This window comes from Peromyscus maniculatus, chromosome 3, assembly GCF_049852395.1.
Source record: "Peromyscus maniculatus bairdii isolate BWxNUB_F1_BW_parent chromosome 3, HU_Pman_BW_mat_3.1, whole genome shotgun sequence".
NCBI classification, from domain to species: Eukaryota; Metazoa; Chordata; class Mammalia; order Rodentia; family Cricetidae; genus Peromyscus; species Peromyscus maniculatus.
This window is the reverse complement of record NC_134854.1, coordinates 114,337,276-114,361,012: the sequence shown is the minus strand read 5'-3', so window position 1 is coordinate 114,361,012 and position 23,737 is coordinate 114,337,276. Positions and strand designations below refer to the sequence as shown.

Sequence of the window (23,737 nt, the reverse complement as noted above, 5' to 3'; positions counted from 1 at the left end):
GAAAAATCTTACCAACATCTGCTCTTGTCATTTTATTTTTATTTAGTGTTAGCATCCTTCTTGGGATATGGATTATGTGCTGACTTCCTCAGAACTGCTTTGAAAACCACAGAGCACACTGATTTCTACCCTTTCAAAAGCAAGGGTGCCAGCTATTGTGCTAGCCCCTGTCACTCACCTCAGCCACCTGCTGGGTCCCCACTCTGTGCTGAACCAGCCCCTCCATATTTGTAGCCATGGTGAAGCAAGATCATTAGAGAACCTGTTTGGAAAGATGCAGCAACTTCTATCAGGTGTGGAAAACCAGGCTACTTGAAAATTATCACTCATCAAAATTCATCTTTGATACTGTCTTACAAGGACTATGCCTTCTATAGGAGACAAAGCCAGCAGGGTAAGCATATCTGGATATGCCATAAAATCAGTGTACCAAAATTTGCAGAAACATTTCAATTAGGAAATTTCTCTTGATAGATACAAATACAGAGGAATGAGGGGCTTTACCTATCAGGTCTTCTTGGTTTTGACTGCTGGGTTCACCTCTCAGAGAGGTGGGAACTACACATAACTTTTTGGATAGCTCTCGGTCACAGCACACTGAGTAAAAATGTGGCTATCTGAGAAGAGTATGAAGTTAACTTTAGATAGAGCACTGGTTTGCTTGACTGCTATCAACTAAACTTGTATGATTAGTGGCAATATGAGAAGCAAAACCATGCCCAACTATACACTTCACTTACAGGCTGAAAAGACAAACAGTAATCACCAACAAAGAGACAAAGTATATGCTAACAAGATGCCAGCAGACCAGTAATGGTATGGCTATGTGGCAACACATAGATTAATAGGAATGGGTTAATTTAAGATGAAAGCGCTAGCTAACAAGAAGCTGAAGCCATAGGCCATACAGTTTGTAATTAATATAAACCTCTGAGTGATTATTTTATAAACGGCTGCAGGACTGCAGAACCATGAGGCCAGGCAGGACCGGTTACAACCAGCCTGTTTACCTTTTTAATAAGTAAGTAAAACTTTTGTTCTAGGAGAAAAAAACCAAGATGCAACACAGAACACTTTGGTTTTTGTTCTGTTTTGGGCCTTGCTATGATTTGGTTCAAACTTAGAGAAACATCTACATGTGTGAAGTCTAGACTTGCACTATTCAACAAAGAAAATAACTCAGAGTAAATGATAGCCAGTAGGTTAACATATAGCAAGAACTAAAATCAAGACAGAGAACCACTCATTTTATAACTCTGAAACATTGTAAGTGTTCTTGCTGCTAACTATAGTTTGAGTAAAAAAAATAAGTGACTCTGAATACATGGAATAATGTTAGAGATTTATTACTGAATACTATAGAAACATCAAAATATTCTTTAAAAGGCACATCTTTCATGGAGTTTCCTATAAACAACTGTTTAAATTTCAAGCTTAGTAACCCAGAAAGCTTACTGTAATGGTCCACTTTATGACTTCTTTTTGCTTTTGTTTTATATTGCTGAGGACCAAATTCATAGCCTTAAACATGTTATCACCAAACTGTAATCCTAGCCTGAATCACTATAAATCTGCAGGGCCAATCAACTTAAGATAGTTATGAGTCTCAAAATAATTCTAATAACCAGTATCTATAAATACTAAGTCAGAAAAGAGTATACCTGTTAGGCTTTAAAAAGCTAAGCATTCTGGATACTATCTGATTGTGTAAGTGTATACATTTGTAAATGTCTTTTCCCATTTTCTGTTTACTTTCTTTAACATGTCTTGAACAGAAGTAGGATACTAATGCTGAATGGGTCAATATTTGAGCAGTTTGTATTAATTTCTTCACTTATTAGCATATGATGGGGGAGCATGTATATGTGGTGGTACACACGTGGAGGAGGTTAGAGGACAATTTGCAGTTGATTTTTTTTCTGCCTTTACAAGGGTTCTAAAGATTGAACTCAGATCACCGAGCTTGCAAACACCTACCTCACACCATCCTGCCAGCCCTGGCAGCCTGAATTTTTATGTTTTAAGGACATTCTATCCTATCCTAGGGTTATAAATACCATAGTACGTATTTTTATTGTAAACACTAAAGAGTGTTATCACTCACATTTTTAAGTTCTTGATCCATCTTCCCATTGGTTTTTTGAGTCTGATGAGTGAGGCACAGACATCAATTTGCCAGCACCATGCACTGAACCACATATTCTTTTTATCACTAATCTGTAACTCAGGTTTCCTACTGAGTGTGAATATAATGCCAGGTTCTCTATCCCACTACTGGCTATTTATCTTTCTGTTTGCTACCACCATTATTTCACTGTCACACCTTTATAGGTCTTGAATTTTGGACCATCTCTTGAAGTCCTATGATTCTTGATCTCAATGTTGGTTTTCTACCTTCCAAGCAGCTTCAGCCATCAACTGCTAAATAAAAATGAAAGAGGAGGAATGTATACCTCCTGAAAAGACAAGCAGAGACAGTGAGAGTAAAAACAAGCAGAGAAACTGCAGACAACTGTGACTCCAACAGAAAGACTTATATCCAACTAGAACAAACAAGAGAGGGAGTTTCAAAACTGGTTCTTCATTTAACCATGTTAGAAAATATGTTGTCATAAACCAAATCCTATTCTTATGTATAAAAGAAAAGGAAGCTTCTCCTTGGGGATATCACAATGCAAAAAGCAAGCAAAATAAAATCTCAAGTGATGTCAGGAAGCAGGGCTGTGTGGGTACCTTTAACTCAGTGCTCCTGAAATAAAGATAATGTGAACACTATTCTCTCACCACTATACAATCACAGACACAAAAGTCATATGGGGAGGAGGTGGTCAGAGCCCTTGGAGCAAAGTATGGAGCATCAGTTTTCAACTAGAGGGCATCTCCCTTCCAAAAATGACAAGCTCCAAAGACAGTAGTAGTTTGAAAACTACTGGCAAACAGAACCACAGACTAGATCAGATTAGGATTTGGAATTAAGACATGAAAAATCAAAGTTTAGTATAATACAAATGTTCTTCAATAGCAAACACACTCCTTAAATGCTTCTAAGGCCAAGCTTAGATCCCACACCCAATCATCAAAATCCTGATGCTTTTTAAGACTCAAGATCACGTACGTCTTTGGGTCATGTGATTTCCTGCCTACCATGGCCATACAAAGGAAACTAGTTTCTTCCATTAAGTAAAAAGAGAAATGATATTCATGTTGGGGGATTGGGGGTAAGGGGAGAAAACAGGAGCTTTCACAGCCATGTTGTTCCTGTGCTACTGGGGCACTGCTACAGGTTTCTGTGTAAATACTGCTCCAAAAATTTGCACACTGTGTGTGGCCTCCTCATCCTACCAAAGACCCAAGTGTAATAATGGCGATGCCAATTCTGTTTCTGTTAGTGTGGGTCAGGGATAGGCAACTGGAATAGCAGGACAGACTTCTGGGCACCTATAACCTATTTTGTGTCAAACTAGGCCTGTTTTGATCCTCAGCACACCTGAGCATGATATACAAGCTCCAAAAAGGAAGCCAGGAGAACAAACTCACAAGTAAACTTGTTTAAAGTGACCCAGCTGCTAATGAAGTGCTAGGATTCCAACTCATACCTCTTTGACTTTAAAATTCACACTATTACCTCTAGATCAATCTCAGTACTCTTCAAAATAACTTCCCAAGAAAAACGCAAAGTCAAGGAAGAAAAACAGAAATAGTTACCTATCTCTTTCATTCATAGGCTAGAACATTTAATAACTAATATAAAAAAAACTACTAATTCCTAAATGCGAAACACTTCAGTACTGCCATCAGGAATTTATGATCCAGCTCTACCATGATGATTTCTTAGGAATTCAAACATACTTTTAATATTTTAGCTATACAGTAACTATACTGACCAGAATTGTGAGGACAGAAAGTAAAACAGTGAGAATAACACTTTTAAATAAAAACTTTACTGAACTACAACAAGCAAATACAAAAGTGCTCAAACTGTAAACACTGTGATGACAGTCTACTAACAGAACACATAGTCACACCAGAAAAAAAAAGTACCAGCAGCCTGAAGTCTCTGATGAACCTCCCGTTGTCATTAACTTTTCCTTTCTTCTCCTGATATTATCAGGGAAGATTGTGGCTTGTTTTTGAACTACATGTGATATACTTTGTCTGACTTCTCTTGTTCATTGTTGTTTTGCGAAAACTATAAGCACTCCATTTCCATTACTGTCTAGCCCTCTAACATAAGACTATGCCACAAGCCACTCATTTACAGCTTTTGAGTTTTCAGCTTGTTTCCAGGCTGGAGCTCTCATGACCAGTGCTTCTGTGAACAGTTTTACTCATGCCTTTGGTAACTGAGATCTTGCCCTGGCTTGTCTTTAACTCAGTTATCCTCCTGTCTGTGCTGGGACCAATGGTGTAAGCCACTAAGCCCACCAGGTCTTACTTTTCATTTGTAGTGCTAAGTACAAGTTCTACCACTGACACCCACTCCCAACCCCTTTTATTTATTTTCATTTATTTTTAGCTCTTGCTTTTCTTTCTTTCTTTTTTTTTTTTTTTTTTTTTTTTTTTTTTTTTTTTGGTTTTTTGAGACAGGGTTTCACTGTGTAGCTTTGCGCCTTCCCTGGGACTCACTTGGTAGCCCAGGCTGGCCTCAAACTCACAGAGATCCACCTGGCTCTGCCTCCCAAGTGCTGGGATTAAAGGCGTGCGCCACCACCGTCCGGCTTAGCTCTTGCTTTTCTAAGATCCTCACTATGTAGCCCAGGTTGGTCTCAAACTTGCCATCCTCCTGCCTCACACCTGAGGCAGGCCCAGAATTTAGTGTCTCTTAGTTTGTCACCAACTACAATATGTATTACTAATTCTATGTATGATCACTACCTTTAGTTCATTTATGCTCCTGTCACACACTAGAAGATGCAGAACTGAGATCACAGTTGTGCACTACCACACCTGATTTAATCACACACACCCCATAAGGGGCTATCTTGTACTTCTTCATAAAAACATAATAATTTCATTTCTTAAAAAACTTGTGTTAAGTAAGTCAATACACATATTCTAATCACCAGCCTTTTAAGCTGAGGACTGATATAATACCACTTGTGACAATCTGCTTTTCACCTTGATAAAACAAGACAATAGTTAGAAGGTATTCACCTAATCAACCTAGTAAAACCTTGTGTTGCTGCAGAATGGGGGTGTGGGAGAGGGAACAATGGGTAATATAAAGACATTTCTGAAATGTTCTATTAATACACAATCAGATTCACTGTAGAATAACAGGCCCTGGGGAAAATACAAACAGAAACTTTCCAGCACTGGGCAACTTCAAGAGGCATCCAATCAACCAGGGCTTGGTAGGAATCTATTTTATTTCCTGCATAGCTGTTATTACTTGACAGAGCAGTAAAGGTAAACAAGGAGAGGTTCCCTGGAGAGTCCTCACCTATGAGTGCAATCCCACCAGCCTCCTTCTCCTAACAGCTGCCCAGTTCTCCAGGCTCCAGCACCTTCTACTACATCACCCATTACCCGAACTAGAGAAAATTATACTCTTGCAATGAAATTCTTCTTGATTTACATTCTAACATTTCCACAAACCTTTAGGGTTATCAGTAAATACTGACTTTCATTGACATAAGCTTCTGGAGTCTAGAAGTGACTCATAAAGTCCAGTGAAAAGTCTGCACTAACTTATTCCTTTCCTGTCCTTTACATTCCACTCCCATCTCTCCAAGATGCCCAGATGCCAGGGTGTGAACCTGGTGGAAATATCCCTAAACAAATCCCCCATGCCAATATCCTGAGTTAGGCCTCAGACCCCCCCTATATACACCTCCTTCACTGTGAGCTATGTTAGTTGAAAGTGTTCCCTGGCTGCCATGCCTTTATTCAGAAAGTCCCTCCTGCTTCAACACCAGCTTTCAGGGTAACTGTAATGAGAATGGGTATCCCTGCTATCAGGGTTCTAAGAAAGTGGCAAAGGTTATGAGGAAGGGACAACTCAGCCTCTGGACAAGTTAAACCTCCAAAGACCAAAGAAGAATCATCGCCTATAGTGTGTAACAAGAATATGAATGAGCCGGGCGGTGGTGGCGCACGCCTTTAATCCCAGCACTCGGGAGGCAGAGGCAGGCGGATCTCTGTGAGTTCGAGGCCAGCCTGGGCTACCAAGTGAGTCCCAGGAAAGGCGCAAAGCTACACAGAGAAACCCTGTCTCGAAAAAACCAAAAAAAAAAAAAAAACCAAAAAAAAAAAAAAAAAAAAAAAGAATATGAATGAATTTCAGATGATGATCACACACACAAGAAAAAGGTCAGCCAGTAAGTGGGATATAGTGACACACAACTTTAATCACAGCAGTGGAGAGGCAGAGGCAAGAAGATCTGAGTGTTTCAGGCCAGTCAGAGCTACATGTGACTGCGTTGAGAGAGAGAAAGAGAGGAGAGGAGGAGAGGAGGAGAGGGGGAGAGGGAGAGAGGGAGAGAGAGAGAGAGAGAGAAAGAGAGAGAGATATAAAGAAAGAAATCAGCAATAAAGCAAGACACTAAAACGGAGAGAATTTTTATCAGGTGTGAGGCTGGTTTCAATGAGCTTCAAGACCACTTCCTACTGTTTTTCAAAACAGGGTAGCAGGCCTGGAACTCATTATATGGCCCAGACAGGCTCCAGTCCCCTTATTCACTTGAGATGAGATGCTAAAGTCTGTTTATTTCTTGGCTCTTTTTTGGAGGGCCCGCCACCCAGCTCCCAAATAAATCACACGGAGGCTTATTCTTACTTATGAATGCCTGGATTTAGCTTGGCTTAGTTTCTAGCCAGCTTTTCTATACTTTAGATTATCCCATCCACCTTTTGCCTCTGGGCTTTTCCTTTTCTATAACTTCTGTAAATCTAACTCTTACTCCGTGGCTTGCTGTGTAGCTGGGTGGCTGGCCCCTGGAGTCCTCCTCCTTCTATATATACTCTCTGCCTACCAGCCCCGCCTATCCTTTCTCCTGCCTCCTATTGGCTATTGCTGTGGATATTGCTCTGTATAAATAAACACTGACTGGCCGGTAGCCAGACAGGAAGTATAGGCGGGACTAACAGAGAGGAGAACTGAGGGAACAGGAAGGCAGAGAGGGAGACTGCCTGGAGCCACTGCCAGGACAAGCAAGATGTAAGGTACCAGTAAGCCACAAGCCACATGGCAAAATATAGATTAATAGAAATGGGCTAAATATAAGAGTAAGAGCTAGACAATGATAGGCCTGAGCTAATGGCCAAGCAGTTTAAATAATGTAAGAGTCTGTGTATTTATAAGTGGGCTCTGGGACTGGCGGGATTTGGTGGAACCCAGAGAGAAAAGCTCTCCAGCTACAGCTATTCAGCTCTTTATTAGACCATCAGGTGTTTTAGACAGGCACAGTAACACAGCTTCACAGAGTTAAAGAAATGTAACATAAACAAAAGTAACACACCTTAAAATAATATTCTACAGCAAAGGTCCCTTTTACAGATGGTCTCTGTTGGTATTTAAGACCATACTGGTGTTCACTCTGATGCTTACAACCTTTGGAGCAAATGGCACATAGGAGAACTCAAAGACAAATACCCAAAGGTAATCCTCAGTATGAGGAGCCACTCAAACAAGACACAGGCCAGCTCCTCACCACAGGCTCACCTCTCTTGTCTGCAGTCATTGGGGCAAATCCTCGCCCCACTCTCTCCCATTCAGTGTGGGCTCCCTTTTTCCAAGTTTACAAATGTATAAACCTCAAAAAGGCTACTTACTCAAGTTTCTGGGCTCCACAGTCCAAACTCCTATCATACCAGGTCACTTGGCTCCTTGAAGACAAAAATTGTCCACCTAGGCATGGTAGCAAGACCTGCCAATAGCCCCAGCTGCTCAGAGGCTAACACAAGAGGATAACTAGGGGCCAGGGACTAAAGGTCAGGTAAGCAACAATCTCAAACAAAACAACAGAACTAAACAATAAAACCCTCAAAATTCCTAGAACTCCTGTAACAAGTGAAGAGACTATTGACACAGACCCTACCCCAACTCCAACAGAGTTCTCATTATACAGCCCTGGCTGGCCTGGAACTATGTAGAGCAGGCTAGCCTAGAATTCAGAGATACACCTACCTCTGCCTTTTGTGTACAGGAATCAAAGTCCTGAGCCACCACCACAACTGGCTGGGTCTCTTCTTTAAGGTATGATTGACTACAGGCTGACAAGGAGTTAGATAAAAAAATAATTAGGGGAAAACTGCAGCTGTACATTGGTAGCTGTGTCTCCTATTAAAATGCCCTTTGTGGTTAAACAGCCTTGAAGCTTCAAGCTGTTCTTGCTATATCAGAAACTAAGGTAACAGAGAACTTTCCCCACACATGTACATGAAGCAACGGTCTACATCCTCAAAAGATCTGATATTATAGTATCAATCGAATTCTGGTTTTGACATCTCCAGCTTTTGGAAAGAGAAAGTCCAAAAGGAGAAGCCACCATACTTGGGGAGGGGGGAAAGGTTACCTCACTCCATGAATATTCTATCACCTCATAAATATTCAGGAAACTTTAGAATTCACAGTGCAGAACAAACTGGGCTGCAAGTCACTTTGGGACAGCCTATTACAATCTCTTTTTGGTAGTCTTTGCTTGGCTTAACTTAAACTGTCTCTTGAAACATCCAAAAGAAAGAATTAAAACTGTGACTACTAATATTATTAAAAAGATACTGCTATTTAATTTCAAATATTTGTACCTTTTTTTTTTTTTTTTTTTTGGACACAGGACCTTATGTAGCCCAGGCTGGCCTCAAACTCTCTATGCAGCCAAGGATGACACTGAATTCTGATCCTGCCTCCACCTCCCCAATGCTGGGATTACTACACTACACCAGGTTTATGCAGTGTTGGGATGGAATTCGAGGCTTCCTGCATACTAGCTAGCCCTTCCTATTATGTTATATACAAATATTTTAGTTACCAAATTTTCCAATGGAAACTTGACATTATAGTTTGTAAAATCTGCTTTTCACTTTGGTAAACAATTAAAAGGAGATTAAAAGGAGATCATAGCATTCATCAATTTTATCTCTAAAAAAAAAAATATGTTAAAAGAATGTCTACTGAAGTCTAATTCAAATTCCCTGAAAAGTATAATGGGCATTTTATTGCCGGTTGTGCCAACCCAACTGCCAAGTAAGCATTCCTAAAAAGGAACCAACTAAATATGCAGTACTTAGTTATCAGCAATATCACTTAGTTATCAGCAATATCATCAATTAACAATTGTCAGGTATTCTGCTAAGTACTAGATGCATAATGATTTGCAAAATAATTCTAAAACTGATACTGTACTTGTGAGGCTAGACATTAATCAAGCAATCACATAAGGGAGTAATTACCTAGTGAGATAAAAGCTATAAGGAAAAGTATATAAAGAATCTGTCCTAGAATGGCATTAGGAACCAAGGAGGATGTCCCCGAGAAAGGCAGGCTCTAGCATAGACCTGTATGACTAGGGGTGGGGGAGGACTATGAGGGGCAGACATTTGATATCAGGGTGAAAGGCCTGGAGAAGATGGTAAGCCACACTGTCAAAGATGGTGGGCCAGTGAGTTAAGAGCAGAGAGAACTAGAAGGCCCAGGGATAAGAAAATTATGACAAACATCAGAAAGGTTTCTGGAAAAGGGCTTCTACCACTACTGTAACTTGCAAATTATAAAGCATGCCATAGTTTTGTTATTACTACTGGGTCCAAAGCTTTCTAAATAAACTTTTGGATTGGGCACTAAACGCCATCTGAAAACGGTAGTCAAATCCCAGTGCTTCAATCCAGGGCCTTTGCTCCTACACCATGCTGTCTAGGTCAATGTCCTGAACAGATAACTAATTTTCGTAATTTTTGATTCAATACTTACTATAAACCAGGCACTATAAGCTCTTTATTTACATAAACTGATTTAACCCTCAATTCTGGAGAAGGGTTCTATTGTTCAGATGAGAATACTAAGCCTCAAGCAGCTAAGTAACTTGCCCCAAATCACACCGCTTAGTAAACTGAGCTATTAATCACAACGGTTAACTTCTATTTTGTATGCATCCAGAGATAGGGAGAAAAGAATTCACACGTGTGCACTAACGGGCACATATTTAGGGATCCATGTCTTAGTCATCTTCGTATTCCGGCCGATCACTAGAGTATTAGTGGAGCTGAGCAAATATCTGGCAGCTTCAAAAGGACATCAACAGCTGACAAAGGCTTTAAATCTGGAAGTAAAGTGATTTTCTGAGGCTCTCCCTCCAAACCGGGCATTCATGTCCAAAGCCTTCCCTTCCCATGTTCAAGCTTGCTATCTGGGACCCTGCTCTTTCCCTGAACTCGATTCCAACATCACCTTCTCAGAGAAGCCTGCCTTCCTCGTCCTCCAATCTAAACTAATGCCCTCACAACTCCTTGAGCACATGATCCAGTTTCTTCTGAGGAACGGACCACCCTCTGAGCCCTTGAAACCCACACGAGGCCAGCATCCAACACTCTGGGAGAGAATGGCTCCTTGACCAGCTGAATCTCCGGATGTGTATCCCTGGTGCCTAAAACTAAGTACATCTGTGTTCTATGAACGAAGGGAAGAGCATCACCTCAAGTTTTCCACTTCGGCCGGTTCCATATCGTATTTTTCCACATCACCATTTTGGAGCTGGGGCTGTCACTCAACGGCAGAGCCGTCCCCAGCACCACAATCAAAAGAAAAAAAGCATAAGCTAACACCACCATTTGCAAAATCACTCTGAGGCTCGAAGCGTAGCCTGCACTCCATTTTCTGCGACTAGCCCCTCAAACAATGCTGAAGAGAGAGGCGCTGTGTGACAACAACAAAAAAAACGCCTGGTGTCCCTATTCCACCGGCTGAAACTGAGCCCGCGAGAGGGGGCTCCGTCCAGAACCGTGAGCAAAGGGCGAACCCCGAAGAGCCTCCGAGTGCCGGCGAGCTCTTCCTCCCTGGCCCGCGCCATGGGTTCAAAAGGCATCGTCAGCCTCCCAGCCCCTCCGAGACCCACGGAGCCACTGCCTCGCAGAGTCCCGCCCGCCCGGGCCTCGCGCCCCGCACCAGCGGACCCCGGAGACCTCCCTCTCCCGCCTGGGCCAACCAGCACGGCCCCGGGGCGGCGCCGGCGGCCGCGGCCCTCCGGTCGGGGGGCGATTGGCCAGCGCGGCCGTCACTCACGAGGTCGCGCCCTGCCCACGCCTCCCTCCCTCCCTCCTTCCCACTCCACCCTCCCAGGCAGGGGAAAAACGGCGGTTGGGCCAGGGTGGCAGCCAACGGCAGGCGGGGAGCGCCGGGGTGAGGAGCGGGGCGCACAGGAAGGAGCGGGGGCCGGCCGGGCGCGCGCAGAGGGGAACCCGGCCGGGCCGGCCGGCGCCGCGGGGACAAGATGGCGGCGCTGGCGGAGGGCCAGGCGTGAGGCGGGGCCGCGGACCTTCCCCCCCACACACACCTCCGCCCCCGCGGCGCGCAGCCGGCCCGGTCAGGACAGCGGCTCCGCAGGGCTCGGCTGCGGGCGGGGAGGGGAGTGGAAGAGAGAGAGAGAGGGGAGGGGAGGGCGCGGCCCGGCCCACTATGCAAAGCGCCCGCCGCCGCCGCCGCCCCGTGGCAAAGGTAAAAGGCCGCGTTCGGCCTCCGCGGCCTCCATGGCGGCGCAGGCCCGCCCTCCGCCAGCGCCGCGGCCCCTGCCCGGCGGGCTCGCTCTTACCTCAGGGTCGGGCGCCACAAGAGCCGCGGAGCAGGTCCCGTGTCTGCGGCGGGCGCCCCCGGCACGGAGGGCCAGGCGCGGGCCCGGGCGGGCGCCGGAGGGCAGGAGCCTGGGGGGCGGCTCGGGCGGCCGGGACGCCGCGGCGGGCCGGTGCAGAGCGGGGCGGCGGGCCGGGCCCTGGCGCCGCCGGGGTCGCGGAGGGACCGCGCTTTGTTATTGTTTTTGTCAGTGAAAGGTCAGAGTTCGTGACCCCGGTGCCGCTGCCGCCGCCGCCCGCGCGCTGGGAGGAGGAGGGCGAATGTTCCTCTTCCTCTTCCCGGCGCCAGCCTCACCGCGGCGGCGGGGGGCGGGCGAGCACGCGATTGGTCGAGCGCGCGCGTGCACCGGAACGCCGCGGCGGCCGCCGGAGCTGAGGGCCGCGGGGCCTGGGCCGGGCAGGTGCCGCGGCTCCCGCAGGCTCCCCCTTGGCTGGCTTGGAGAAGCGGCCCGAGACTGGAGCCGAGCCCGGAGGTCGCAAGTGGGCCGTTTCCTGGGAAGGCACTGTGCCCCCCGGTACCTTCCTCGGGATGGGCGGCAGATTTTGTGTTTTGGAGCTCGGACCAGGCAAGTGTTGCAGATGCCCCGGTCCCGTTTTTTTTTTTTGTTTTTTGGTTTTTTTTAAATAGCTGCTCAACCTTGGAGCCCAGCCTTGAGGGGTCCCATGCCCCTCCCCTTCGCGATTTGTGTAAAGCAGCTTTGGGCTCGCACTGATGGCATTCTGGAAAGCGTCTGGCCCCCTTGATCTCACAACCCCTGGGTTCTGTTTCTCGAGTTAATTTCGAGTGGGCTTGGGAAGGTGCCGGCCTTCCTCGGTGCCTGCCTGCAATGTTCAGCCACTCCCCTTGGTTACTGTGCTGTGTAGATTGGAGATGCTCTACCAGCTGATTACCCCTCTCCCTCCTTGCTCATTAGAAATAAATGCTTCAAGATAAATAGGTTAGCCAAATTTTTTGCAATACTCATGTAGGCTTTCATCAGGGTGACTCCAACTCTGAGTATTCTGCCCATAATTTTAATAGAATTTCTATTTGGTGACACGTATTTTAAACACACTCCTCTGCTCTCCCCCTCGCCTGGGAAAGTGGGGGGAGTATCTCTGTGCCCTACAGACCCTCGAGCTGGAAGGAGCCTCCACGGGATCTGATGAAATGGCAAGGAAGTTTTCCTCATTTATAGGACATGTGACCCAGAGAGCTCAGTGGCATGCCTGAGGTAGCCCACATATAAGTCCTTTGTAAAATCCTTGTAAATATGGAATGCTCTGTTATATACTTTTCCAAGGATTTAAGTTTGTAATGCTAAATAATACAGATATAGTGTGAAAATTCACATTAAGTGAGATTTTGGGAGGAACATTACAATTGTACAAGATTTACAAATAAACGATAATGGCTGCACCTATCTTGGCTTGTAGTTTTCCTTTTCTTCAGTTAATATTCTGGCAATTGCACCGTTCTTAAACTGCCAGTTAGACGCAGGAACTGGAGCCCACGTTAAGTAACCAGCCCAATGCAGTAGGCACAGTAAGCAAAACCAGGGCCTTTATCAGCCCTTTTGAAGTTACTCTTAGTGAAGTTAGCCAGGCTTCTATTGATCACATTTGCAGGAGTGTTAAGTAGCTTTTTTGATAAATTGTAGCAACTTTTCTCTTGAAAATAGCACATGGACACATCTACACAGATACATTGTTAGCTGGTAGAAGTTTTGCTAGCTGGGTTCAGCAAGGCTTTGTAACACTTTAATACATTTTAGAGTCACACACAAAATGGCACCATGTAAGGAGGATTATGTTATGTTAGTTATACATTTACCTGTGGGTTTCTGTTAGTAACCATCCACATTTGAATTTGTAGTGCTTTTATTTTGAAACAAGGTCTTACTGTGTAGCACTGGCTGACCTGGAACTCGGTATTTTAAAAAGGTGTGGTGGTACACTCCTTTAGTTCCAGCACTTGAGAGGCAAAGGCAGGCGGATCGCTGAGTTCAAGGCCAGCCTGGTCTACATAGTTCCAGGACAGCCAGAGCTATGTAGAGAGAGACCCTGTCTCAAAAAAAAAAAAAAAAAAAAAACACAGAGTACCTCCCAAGTGCTGGGGTAAAAGGCCTGCTTCATGACTGCTTCACCTTTGCATTAGTTACCAGCCTTTGATATAAGGTTTTTCACTGGGGTGTGCTTCAGAACTGCCGACTGTTTGTTCTGAAGCAGTCAGGTCACCGCGTCTGTTGGGGCTGGCAACAGCACTTCCCTTGAGCACCACAGATGACACTGATGTATCCCAGGCTTAATCAGTGAACTCATTGCCCAAATGTATGATGAGGTAAAATGATTTTTTAGAATGTGTCCCAAATTGGCCTTAAAACTCACTGTGTAGCTAAGGATAACCTTGAACTTCTGATCCTCCATCTCTGAAGCACAGGAGTGCATCACCATGTCCAGTTTAGGTAGTGCTTTGGATGTGCCCCAGGGGTTCTCTTCCTGGGGTGAAACAGTAATACCAAAAGCAACTTGGAACGGTTTTATTTGGCTTACCCTTCTGTATCACAGATCATCAAAGGTGGTCTGGGTAACAGGGCAAGAGCCTGGAGGCAGGAGCTGATGCAGAAGCCATGCAGGAATGCTGCTTACTGGCTTGCTAAACCTGCTTTCCAAAAGAACTCAGGACTACCAGCCTTGGGGTGGCACTATCCCAATGGGCTGGGCCCTTCCACATCAATCACTAATTAAGAAAATGCCCTACAAGCTTGCCCAACCTTATAGCGGTATTTTCTCAATTGAGGTTCTTTTTCTCTCAGAGGACACTAGCTTGTGTCAAGCTGACTTAAAAACTAGCCAGCACAGGATGGAACCCAGGGCCTAATGCATATTAGGCAAGCACCCTTCCAATTGAGTTACATCCTCAGCTCAAAATAAAATTGTTTAACCTTTCAAGATGTAGTTTAGAAGATTTTTTGTTTTTTAAATTCTGACCATTTCAGGAGACTGTTCTGTCATGGCCTGGGGCTCTGTGAGGGATGTGTGAGACAGCACACTCTTGGATGAAGGTTATCTGAGACTCTGCCCGAACTTTGGGCCCTGGAAAAATGTGCTCCGCCCTGTCCCTCAACCATGGTAATGTAGTGTGAGTGTGGAGGCTTTCCAACAGCAGTGCGTGACAACGATTTCCATGCTGTCCCATCGTTACCAAGGACCTCAGGGAAACCAGGTCCAGTGATATTCCTGAGCTGCCATGTGAGCCTGGGTCTTCTGGCTCCCTGCACAGGGATCTGTCCATGAGTGGTTTTCAGACTCAGTGGTCCCCTGAGTAGGTCTTTTTCAGGGTACCAATGTAATGCGTGGTCAGTGATTGATTATCTGTGGCCGTAAGAGCAGGAACGGTAACTGGTGTTTCCTCATTGAGTCTAACATGAACACTTCCCATTCGATGTTACTTTACACCCACATGTAAATGAAAGTCCTGACTAAATGAACATCAGTTAAGCTGCTTTTTAACATACTGCCTTTGTGACAGTATAGGCAGCAGCTTCAGGCCACAGTGCAGCTCAGTGACAGGGGCCTTACCTAGCAAGCAAAGGGTCCCAGGTTCTCCCCCCAGCACTGCAGGAAGAAACGGTTTTCCCTTTTTTGTAACGTAAAGCTGATAGTGCCTGCATTTTCTTAGAGGGAAGCCTTAATAATTACCTTTCATAAGCATGTAGGAATGTCGGGTTTTCTGTACTGGCTTATGCTTTATTACTATGTAGTAATCATTTCAAAGACCTAGCTTCATGTTGCTTGTATAATTGTTACATGCTTGCAAAATAAACATGAAGCTCGTGTAGATGTCATTAGGCTTATTGTGGAATTAGAACAGACAGAATGGATAGCAGACTGAGTGTTCCTGGCCTGTTTATACTGCTTCATCTTACAACAATCTTGTGAAGCGTATGGCATTGGCCTGTTTTTACAGCTGGAGAGGCCAAGGCCCCACACAAGGAGGATGATTTCCCCAAAGTCACGTGTTGGCAAGCGAAACACTGATAGTTATTTCTGCCCATGAAGACTCTGAGCAAACTGCCCCCACCTTCATGTTTTTGTCAGAGTTGGCCTCTGTCAAGGCTACCTGGGCAGGTCACAACTTCTATTTGAATAGCCAGCCTCCTTTCTTAAGGTAGATGGTGGCTCCAGAATACAGGGACATGGGAAATGTAGCCCCTTTGTGAATTGTTTTGACCTGGGCTTCCCAGGCCTTTCAGGAGGGGGTGGGGATGATTTCCAAGTTACAAGTTACATTTGGCTCAGATATCTTAGAGCCACAGAGCTTGTTTTTGGAGGAGGCATGAATCTTGAGATTCTAATGGAAAAATAGATTCCATTCTCAGAAAGCTGTACCTGCCCTTGGTCCCCAGCTCTCGGAGCGAGGGTGGTTGTGACGTGGTTTTGTTTTCTTAAATGTTGTATAACTAGGAAGTCAGTGAATGGAGCATCCCTCTCTGAGTGGTACAGCTCTAGCAGTGAGTTTAGGCGGAGTATGAGGCATCCAAGCTCCCAGACACACCTGTGACCTGGTCCCCAGCCTCTTGATTTCTTTTCCATAGAAAAAAACTTGCTGCTAAGTGAAAGTACAGTTGCTTGTCTTTGTGTGGGGAACAGGGTTCTGCTTCTCCTTACTGACCTTGGGCTCATCCTGTCTTTAGTCCTATCCTGGCCTTCCAATAGGCCTGTGCCTCAGTTCTGAGCCTCTCTAGGGGCAGGGTCCTTTGTATGCCCCTCTGGTATCCCCTCTGCAGACACACAGGTAATATTTCTCTCCTGCTAAGTCAGTTGCTGGGATGTGAAGTACTCTTCCAAAAATGAATTGATATTTTCTGCATTTCCCTCCCGTCACCCTCTGGATTATGTGTTTATTCATTTGTTGTCTTTCCAGTTTGGGAAAGGAGCCCAGAAATGCACATTTTCTGGTTCTTGCTGTGCAACACCCAAGTTATATGGCCTCAAAACCAGCAGTCACCTTTCTAGCAAATTACAATCTGGACTTCCAGGATCAGATATGTGATGGCTGGACCTGGAGTCATCTGCGTCTGGCTGATGCTGTTAGTGTGAACACCTCCAAGTGGCCTCTGTACATGGCCAACTCCGTCACAGCACAGTGGATTCAAACTCCATATCACTTCCTCTGTTTGCTCCTTCCTGAGGTGGTCACCAAGGCCTTTCCAGTTCAAGGCAGGGAATAGGATTCCACCACACTAGGGGAAGGTACTCTAAGTCAGGCTTCTCTGAAGGAACAGAACTGATGGACGAATATGTATGTGGTATTTATTATACGGCTTACAGGCTGTGGTCCAAGTAGTCCAACCATGGCTGTTTCCGACAGAAAGGCCAAGAACCAGGTAGTTGCCTAGTCCATGAGACTGGATGTCTCAGCAGTCCAATCTGTTGCTGGAGTTCCAGAAGATTCCTTGTAGTGTGAATTCTAATTGGTCTTAATAATAAAAACCCAGAGTCAGATATTGAGGGTAAGAGCTGAAAGATCGGAAAAGTAGAGCAGTCAGCCATTAGAAAGACTTCTTACCTCTACCAAAGCCTCAGACGGAAAAGGCCGAGCTCCTGTCTTACCACTTCCTCTCTCCAGCCAGCCATATCACTTCCTGTTTCCTCCTCCCAAGTGCTGGGATTAAAGGTGTGTGCCATCACCACCTGGCCTCTAGTGGCTAGCTCTGCACTCTGGTCTCCAGGCAAGCTTTATTTGTTAGAGCACAAACAAAATATCACCACAGTTCCTAGAGACTGGTCATCGGTTTATGCTGGAATCCTGGAGAAGAAGTTTTAATTCCAGCAAAGGGATGCCTCAGCAGCAGGCTAGATGAGCTTGCCAGTGAGAGTGAGGGCCAAGGGCAAAAAGCAAAAACTTCCTTCCTCCATGTCTTTGTATGTGGGCTGCCACGAGAAGGTGGGGCCCAGATTTAGCATGGGCCTCCCCACCTCAAATGATCTGTTTAAGAAAGTCCCTCACAGGCATGACCAGCTCCTTGAGTTTTAGCTGATTCCTACTGTAGTCAAGTTGACACCCAGGATTAGTCAACACAGGCACAGACCCAAGATAAAGAACACTTGGGAGGGATCACGGTAAGCAGCTGTGCCAGAACCAACCATGTGTTCAGTTATCTTTAAACAGAGGACCAGAATGGATTTTCCAGAACTCAGAGCTGTTCTTCTAAACCATGTGAAGGTCCCCACAGTCTAGTGACTGTAGGGTGATGTCAGTGACCCTGACTGACCTGACTCCATACAGCCTTTCTGAGTGTCATTTTGGGGACTTCCCTGCACTCTGCTTATTCCAAACTACCCCAGTTCCTGAGCCTGCCACACCCCTCCTTGCTACTCCCTCTCCTCATCCTCCTGTCTTCCTGTACAGACCTCTTTCCCTGTGAGGCAGCCCCCTGCTTGGTCCAGGCTTGCACAAGCTCAAACGTTTTACCTCAAGATGCTCCTGGCTATCCCAGGCACAGTGCAGTTAGTTACCTGTCTCCAGGGTGACTTCTCTGTGCCTGCTTGTGTTTGCCAGCTCAGAATCACTGGAGAGAGTACCTGGGTATAACCATGTTGCGAGTTCCTCGGACTCCTGTTAGCGTGGCATCCACAGAGCTCAGCACTCATTCACCCTCTTCTGGGGCCAGCTGGACACTCCAGCACTCAGATGCAAGGTTTATCATGCAAAGCCCGCTTTCCAGCCAACTAATCCTGGGATTGAATATCTGTATTGTTCGAGGCCCCAGGTTTCAACATTAATTTTTATTTGTCTGTGAACGTTTTCATTATGATGCAGGTATTAGGATAGTCAGCATTTATTTATCAGCCAATGGTCTATCGGAATTTCAGTCAGCAAGGGTAATTTGTAGACTAACTGAGAGTTAATGAGCATTAGCCGAGGAGGGTTCCCCTGGCTGGGGAGAGTCATCTGGCTGTCTTGTTCCAGAGTTACCAGCACTAGTGGCAACACTAGAACCAGCTTCAAGTCTGTTTTTTGCTGAGGTCTCTTGTGCCTTCACCACCTGACAGAGGATGCTCGTGGAGAGAAGCAGTTGGAAGCACCTTTGTACGTGGTAAACTGAGGCACTCAAAAGCTGCATCTCAACTCAGAGCCCCTGACTCAGTCACCTTCACTGACAGACAAGCAACTTTGAATATTTGCCATGCTAGATCGAAGTCTGTGTACATGTGCATGTACTGGGGATTGAACCCAGGACCCTGTGCATACTTGGCACAACCCCAGTGGCTAAGCCACCTCTCCACTCCTTTAAACAAAAACTTTTGAGACAGGGTCTGATTGTGGAGCCCAGGCTGACCTTCAGCTCATGACCTTCCTACCTCAACCTCCCAAGGGCTTGGATTACAGGTATGCACCACAACAGCTGGATGAAAAACTATCTTTTAAAAGATCAACTCTTGTCAGGTAGTGATGGTGCACACCTTCAATCCCAGCACTCAGGAGGCAGAGGCAGGCAGATCTCTGTGAGTTCGAGGCCAGCCTGAGCTACAGAGTGAGTCCCAGGACAGGCTCCAAAGCTACACAGTGAAACCCTGTCTCAAAAAACCAAAAAAAAAAAAAAAAAAAAAAAAAAAGGAACATCTTTGTGGAATAGGTGATGGGATGATATTTTTAAAAGAAATTAGTGAAATCATTTCAGTGGAAACTAGTGTCATTTTTCACCAGGCCCCACAAAGTAAAATCCAGGGTCACACCAAGTAGTCATATAACTTTATTTATTTATTTTTGTTTTGTCTTGTTTTTCGAGACAGGGTTTCTCTGTGTAGCTTTGTGCCCTTCCTGGAACTCACTTGGTAGTCCAGGCTGGCCTCGAACTCACAGAGATCCGCCTGGCTCTGCCTCCCGAGTGCTGGGATTAAAGGTGTGCACCACCACTACCACCACCACCACCACCACCACCACCACCACCACCACCACCACCACCCAGCCAGCCATATAGCTTTATTTCTAAAAACTGTCTAATATTTTGCCCACAAAAACTTGCATAATTATATATGTTGTAATAATCAGGCCCCATGCCTTAGGGCATGGCCAACTACCACATAGCAATGTAGAATGTCATTTGTTTAGGGTAGCTCACTGGACATCTGTGGAGCATAGTGTCCATCTGTACACATTGGACATGAGGGCCTCAGACTAAGTTCTCCCCAGTCCCCTGCACATTTCTCTTGCAGCTCACTGCTCACATTTTACTCTAGGACAGGTTTAGAAACATCAGTGCTGATATACAGACCTAGAAAATTATAGCTGAATCTTCCTGTACTTTTCCCTCTAAGTTCAACTTAGGAGAGAATGTAATTTGACTGTCTCAAGGCCTCCCCTGAAGATGAAAGTACACTTTTGTTTGGCTTGGTTTTCATTGTTAAAGAGAGGACCTGGTGATGCCTCTTCCTTGGCTTCCCAAGTGCCGGGACTACACACACACACACACCACCATGCCCGGCTCAAAAACATTAAGATTTGCAACACTCATCTACTGGATAATTTTTCTTATGTATAAAGAAAAGGTTAGGAATTTCCCTGCATTACTGCAGAATATGTCTCCTGATCAAAAGAACCTTTGTATAGCTTTACTATAAATTTAAATTTCTCCCCAAACTGTGTTACACGAAGCCATTCAAAAGATAAGACCGGAAACTTTTGGGGGTTTCTGGGGATGAGCATCTACTGATGAGTTATATATCCAGTCCCAAAATGTGATGACCACAGTCCATAAGTATCAATACATTTTACTTGAATAATTACAGTAGATCATAGCCAAGGCTGTTGGTACAGGTCTGTAATCCTAGTTACCTAGGAGGTTGAGGCAGGAGGATCACAAGTTCAAGGCCAAACTGGACAAGTAAGCAAGATCTTGCCTTAAAAAGCTTTCAGGGGAGGCTGGGGAGCTGGAGAGAGAGGTACAGATGAAACACTTGCCTAATGTGCACAAGGCCCTAGGTTCAGTCCCTAACAACACACACACACACACACACACACACACACACACACACACACACACACACACACACACCTACATGTATCTTACAAATACATGTGCATTGTACATATAATCAAAGCAAGAAAATTAATAGATTAGCCCTGAAGGACAGTGGAGGCGCACAGCTAAGTTGTTTTTTCTTCACATGTATGTGTGTCAGGTGGAAACATGGCACCCAGCTGCAGCACCCTTCTTGACTTCTTCCTATGGATTTACTCCATAGCAGCCTCTCCCCTGCTCCTGTGGAGGGGCCACCTCTCCTTTCCCCACTGGTCATGTCCAGCAATTCTGACAGTGCCCGAATAAGGACAGGGTGAGTCTGCCAGTATTCTGCTCTGGAGACACTCTACCTTTTCTAGTCTAATGGCATTGAAGTCTGTACAAGGAACTTCCTATGATCACCAGCCTATCGTGACAGTGGCCAGGGGTCCACAGGGAGTGTCTCTAGGAGACAGCTGGCTTAGCAACACCTTGATTCCCCTGTGTCCATGGCAGTTACAATAGCACGAGGAGACAGGAGCTTTTTTTGTTTTTGAGGACAGGGTCTCATGCAGCCTGGGCTAGTTTCAGGCTTGCTCTGTAGCCAAAGATGAATCACTGATCCTCCTGCCTCTAACCCTTGAGTAGGATTGTGAGCATGTGCTACTGCGGCCAGTTTTGCGGTACTGGGAATCAAATCCAGGGCTTCGTGCATCCTAGGCAAGCAGTCCACTAACCGAGCGACAGACAGACAGACAGACAGACAGACAGACACACACACACACACACACACTTATGAATTCTGAAAAGTGCTCACAGTCTTGCCTCATACAACTGACACCTCTCCTGCTCTGCAGCATCCTTTTCCAGCCCCCTTGGGTCTCACCTTTCTTCTGTGCGTCTGCATACACACTGCTGGCAGAGGTACTGCCCCCACTGGCAACACCGCCAAAGACAGCTAAGATTTCACTCAGGGCTCCCGGGCAGCTTAGACACTGCCCTTCTCCCTTTCCGTTTTCTTTCCATCCTGCTGATACGCAGAACCTCCGAGACACTCGGAGAAGCCAAATGTGTGGGCTGCACCCTGTATCGACCTACCAGAGAGGGAACCCCAAGGGTTGGCCCTGTGTGTGCTATCAGAGGATGCCCAGGCCATCCCAGGCCAAGCAGGCTTGTAGGAAGACCGACACAGATCAGAGACTTCCATATGAATCCTGAGGCAGTGCCCCAGCAGCTCCCTGCTTTGGTTGGTCCTCTCAGGCAAATTTGGCCCATCGCAGATCTGTAGTATCTCTTCCCAAGGCTTGCTGCTCCATCTTCTGTGAGTCCTCAGGCCACTGTGGTGTTCTGTGAACAAGTATACTGTTCTGTGTGGTGAGTGGGTATGTCCACTCCCTTCCCAAACCAGACTTGTTAACTCTTAGAACACCTTTGACCACAGCCTTCAGACATTTTTTTTTTTCATGCATGTCACAAATTTCTAAGGGTCTGAGAACATCAAGTGGTAGATTTATGGGGTTGGGGATTTAGCTCAGTGGTAGAGCACTTGTCTAGCAAGCACAAGGCCCTGGGTTTGGTCCTCAGCTCTGAGAAAAAAAAAATTAAAGCTAGGCATGATGATGCATGCCTGTAGTCAAAACTAAGGCAAGAAAATCACTTGAGCCTTGGTGTTCAAGCCCAGCCTGGGCAATATGTTAAGATTCTGTCTTAAAGAAAAGTAAAGAGAGGGCTTTTTTTTTTTTTTTTTTTTTTTTGGTTTTTCGAGACAGGGTTTCTCTGTGTAGCTTTGCACCTTTCCTGGAGCTCACTTGGTAGCCCAGGCTGGCCTCGAACTCACAGAGATCCGCCTGGCTCTGCCTCCTGAGTGCTGGGATTAAAGGCGTGTGCCACCAACGCCCGGCAAGAGAGGGCATTTTAAAAAGCACATTTACTTTGGGTTTTAAATATCTAGATTTCTAGATGCAGTTGAGGTAAATCTTGGTGTTTTGGTTTTGGTTTTTCAAGGCAGGGTTTCTTTGTGTAGCTCTGACTATCCTAGAACTCACTCTGTAGACCAGGCTGGCCTTTAACTCACAGAGATCCGCCTGCCTCTGCCTCCCAAGTGCTTGGATGAATGGTGTGTACCACCACTGCCTGAGATGTTACTTATGTTAAATGTTACTAGAAAATAGAATTGTATTTGATAACATCTTGCATTATGTTCACAGATTTTATATTATGTGATGAAATGTCGTGGTTTTTTAGATGACTTTGACCCTCTGTAGCTGGGTTTTTGGTCCTGTTCAGAATGATTCATACTGTGGGCATCAGAAAGTTCTCTAGCCTCCACTCACACAAGTCCAGAGAAGCACTGTGGAAGCGACCGTGGCAAGGCTCTGCTTAGGGCAGATGGCAAGTGTGAGACCCTGGGAAAATGACCCAGTTCACACCCCCAGGCTCCTCATCAGCAAAGTTCAAGCAACAACAGCATCTGCTTTGCTGAGCTTTTGGGGAGCACCAAAAGGCCTAGCAAGGTCAAGGCATTTGGTACTTCCAGTTGCTGAAAATCACACAGACCTCAGTTGCTGATGATTGACAGTTGTTTGACTAGGAACTATCAAATCAACCCCTACAAGACACTCAAGCAAGCATCTTACCGAGGATCCAAATAACTGACCTCTAACTATTCTATCACAGATCATCCCCAAATCCATGGCAAGGCACAGCCCTTGCATGCCTCTAATCCAAACTGGAGTCTTCTTCCAGAAAAGTTGGCCCAGAGGGTGAATAACTGATTCTCTAAGGACCATCCCCCTCCATCCCCTACTGACTGGTGATATTAGGCACTTTTCCATCACTATAACAAAATACCTAGAATCATTAACTTATAAGGAAAAATGGTCCTCAGCTCCGAAAAAGAAAAAAAGAAAAAGAAAAATGGTTTAACTCACAGCTCTGGAGGAGGTTCCTGTCCAAGATCATGGGAACTT

The 23,737-nt window shown here is 45.6% G+C and overlaps 1 protein-coding gene across 18 annotated transcripts in view; it reads right to left on the bottom strand.

The window, feature by feature from the left end:
- Positions 1 to 11,880, bottom strand: part of Nr2c2 (nuclear receptor subfamily 2 group C member 2) — a 79,381-nt gene extending 67,501 nt beyond the window's left edge. For 3 of the 18 annotated variants that reach the window (XR_013050027.1, XM_076567374.1, XM_076567388.1), the window contains exons 1-2: positions 11,745 to 11,880; positions 179 to 262 (exon numbers count right to left, since the gene is read on the bottom strand). Coding sequence is in view for 6 of the 18 variants with exons in the window: in XM_076567374.1 (XP_076423489.1) it covers positions 179 to 238 (60 nt within the window). In the remaining 12 variants the exon portion in view is untranslated. Of the gene's footprint in view, positions 1 to 178; positions 263 to 2,104; positions 2,207 to 2,323; positions 2,424 to 8,128; positions 8,227 to 10,631; positions 11,148 to 11,744 lie in introns of those variants that run through there. The other 15 variants (XM_076567385.1, XM_076567382.1, XM_076567386.1 and 12 more) reach the window with 12 other exon arrangements.
- Between the last annotated feature and the right edge of the window lie 11,857 nt (positions 11,881 to 23,737).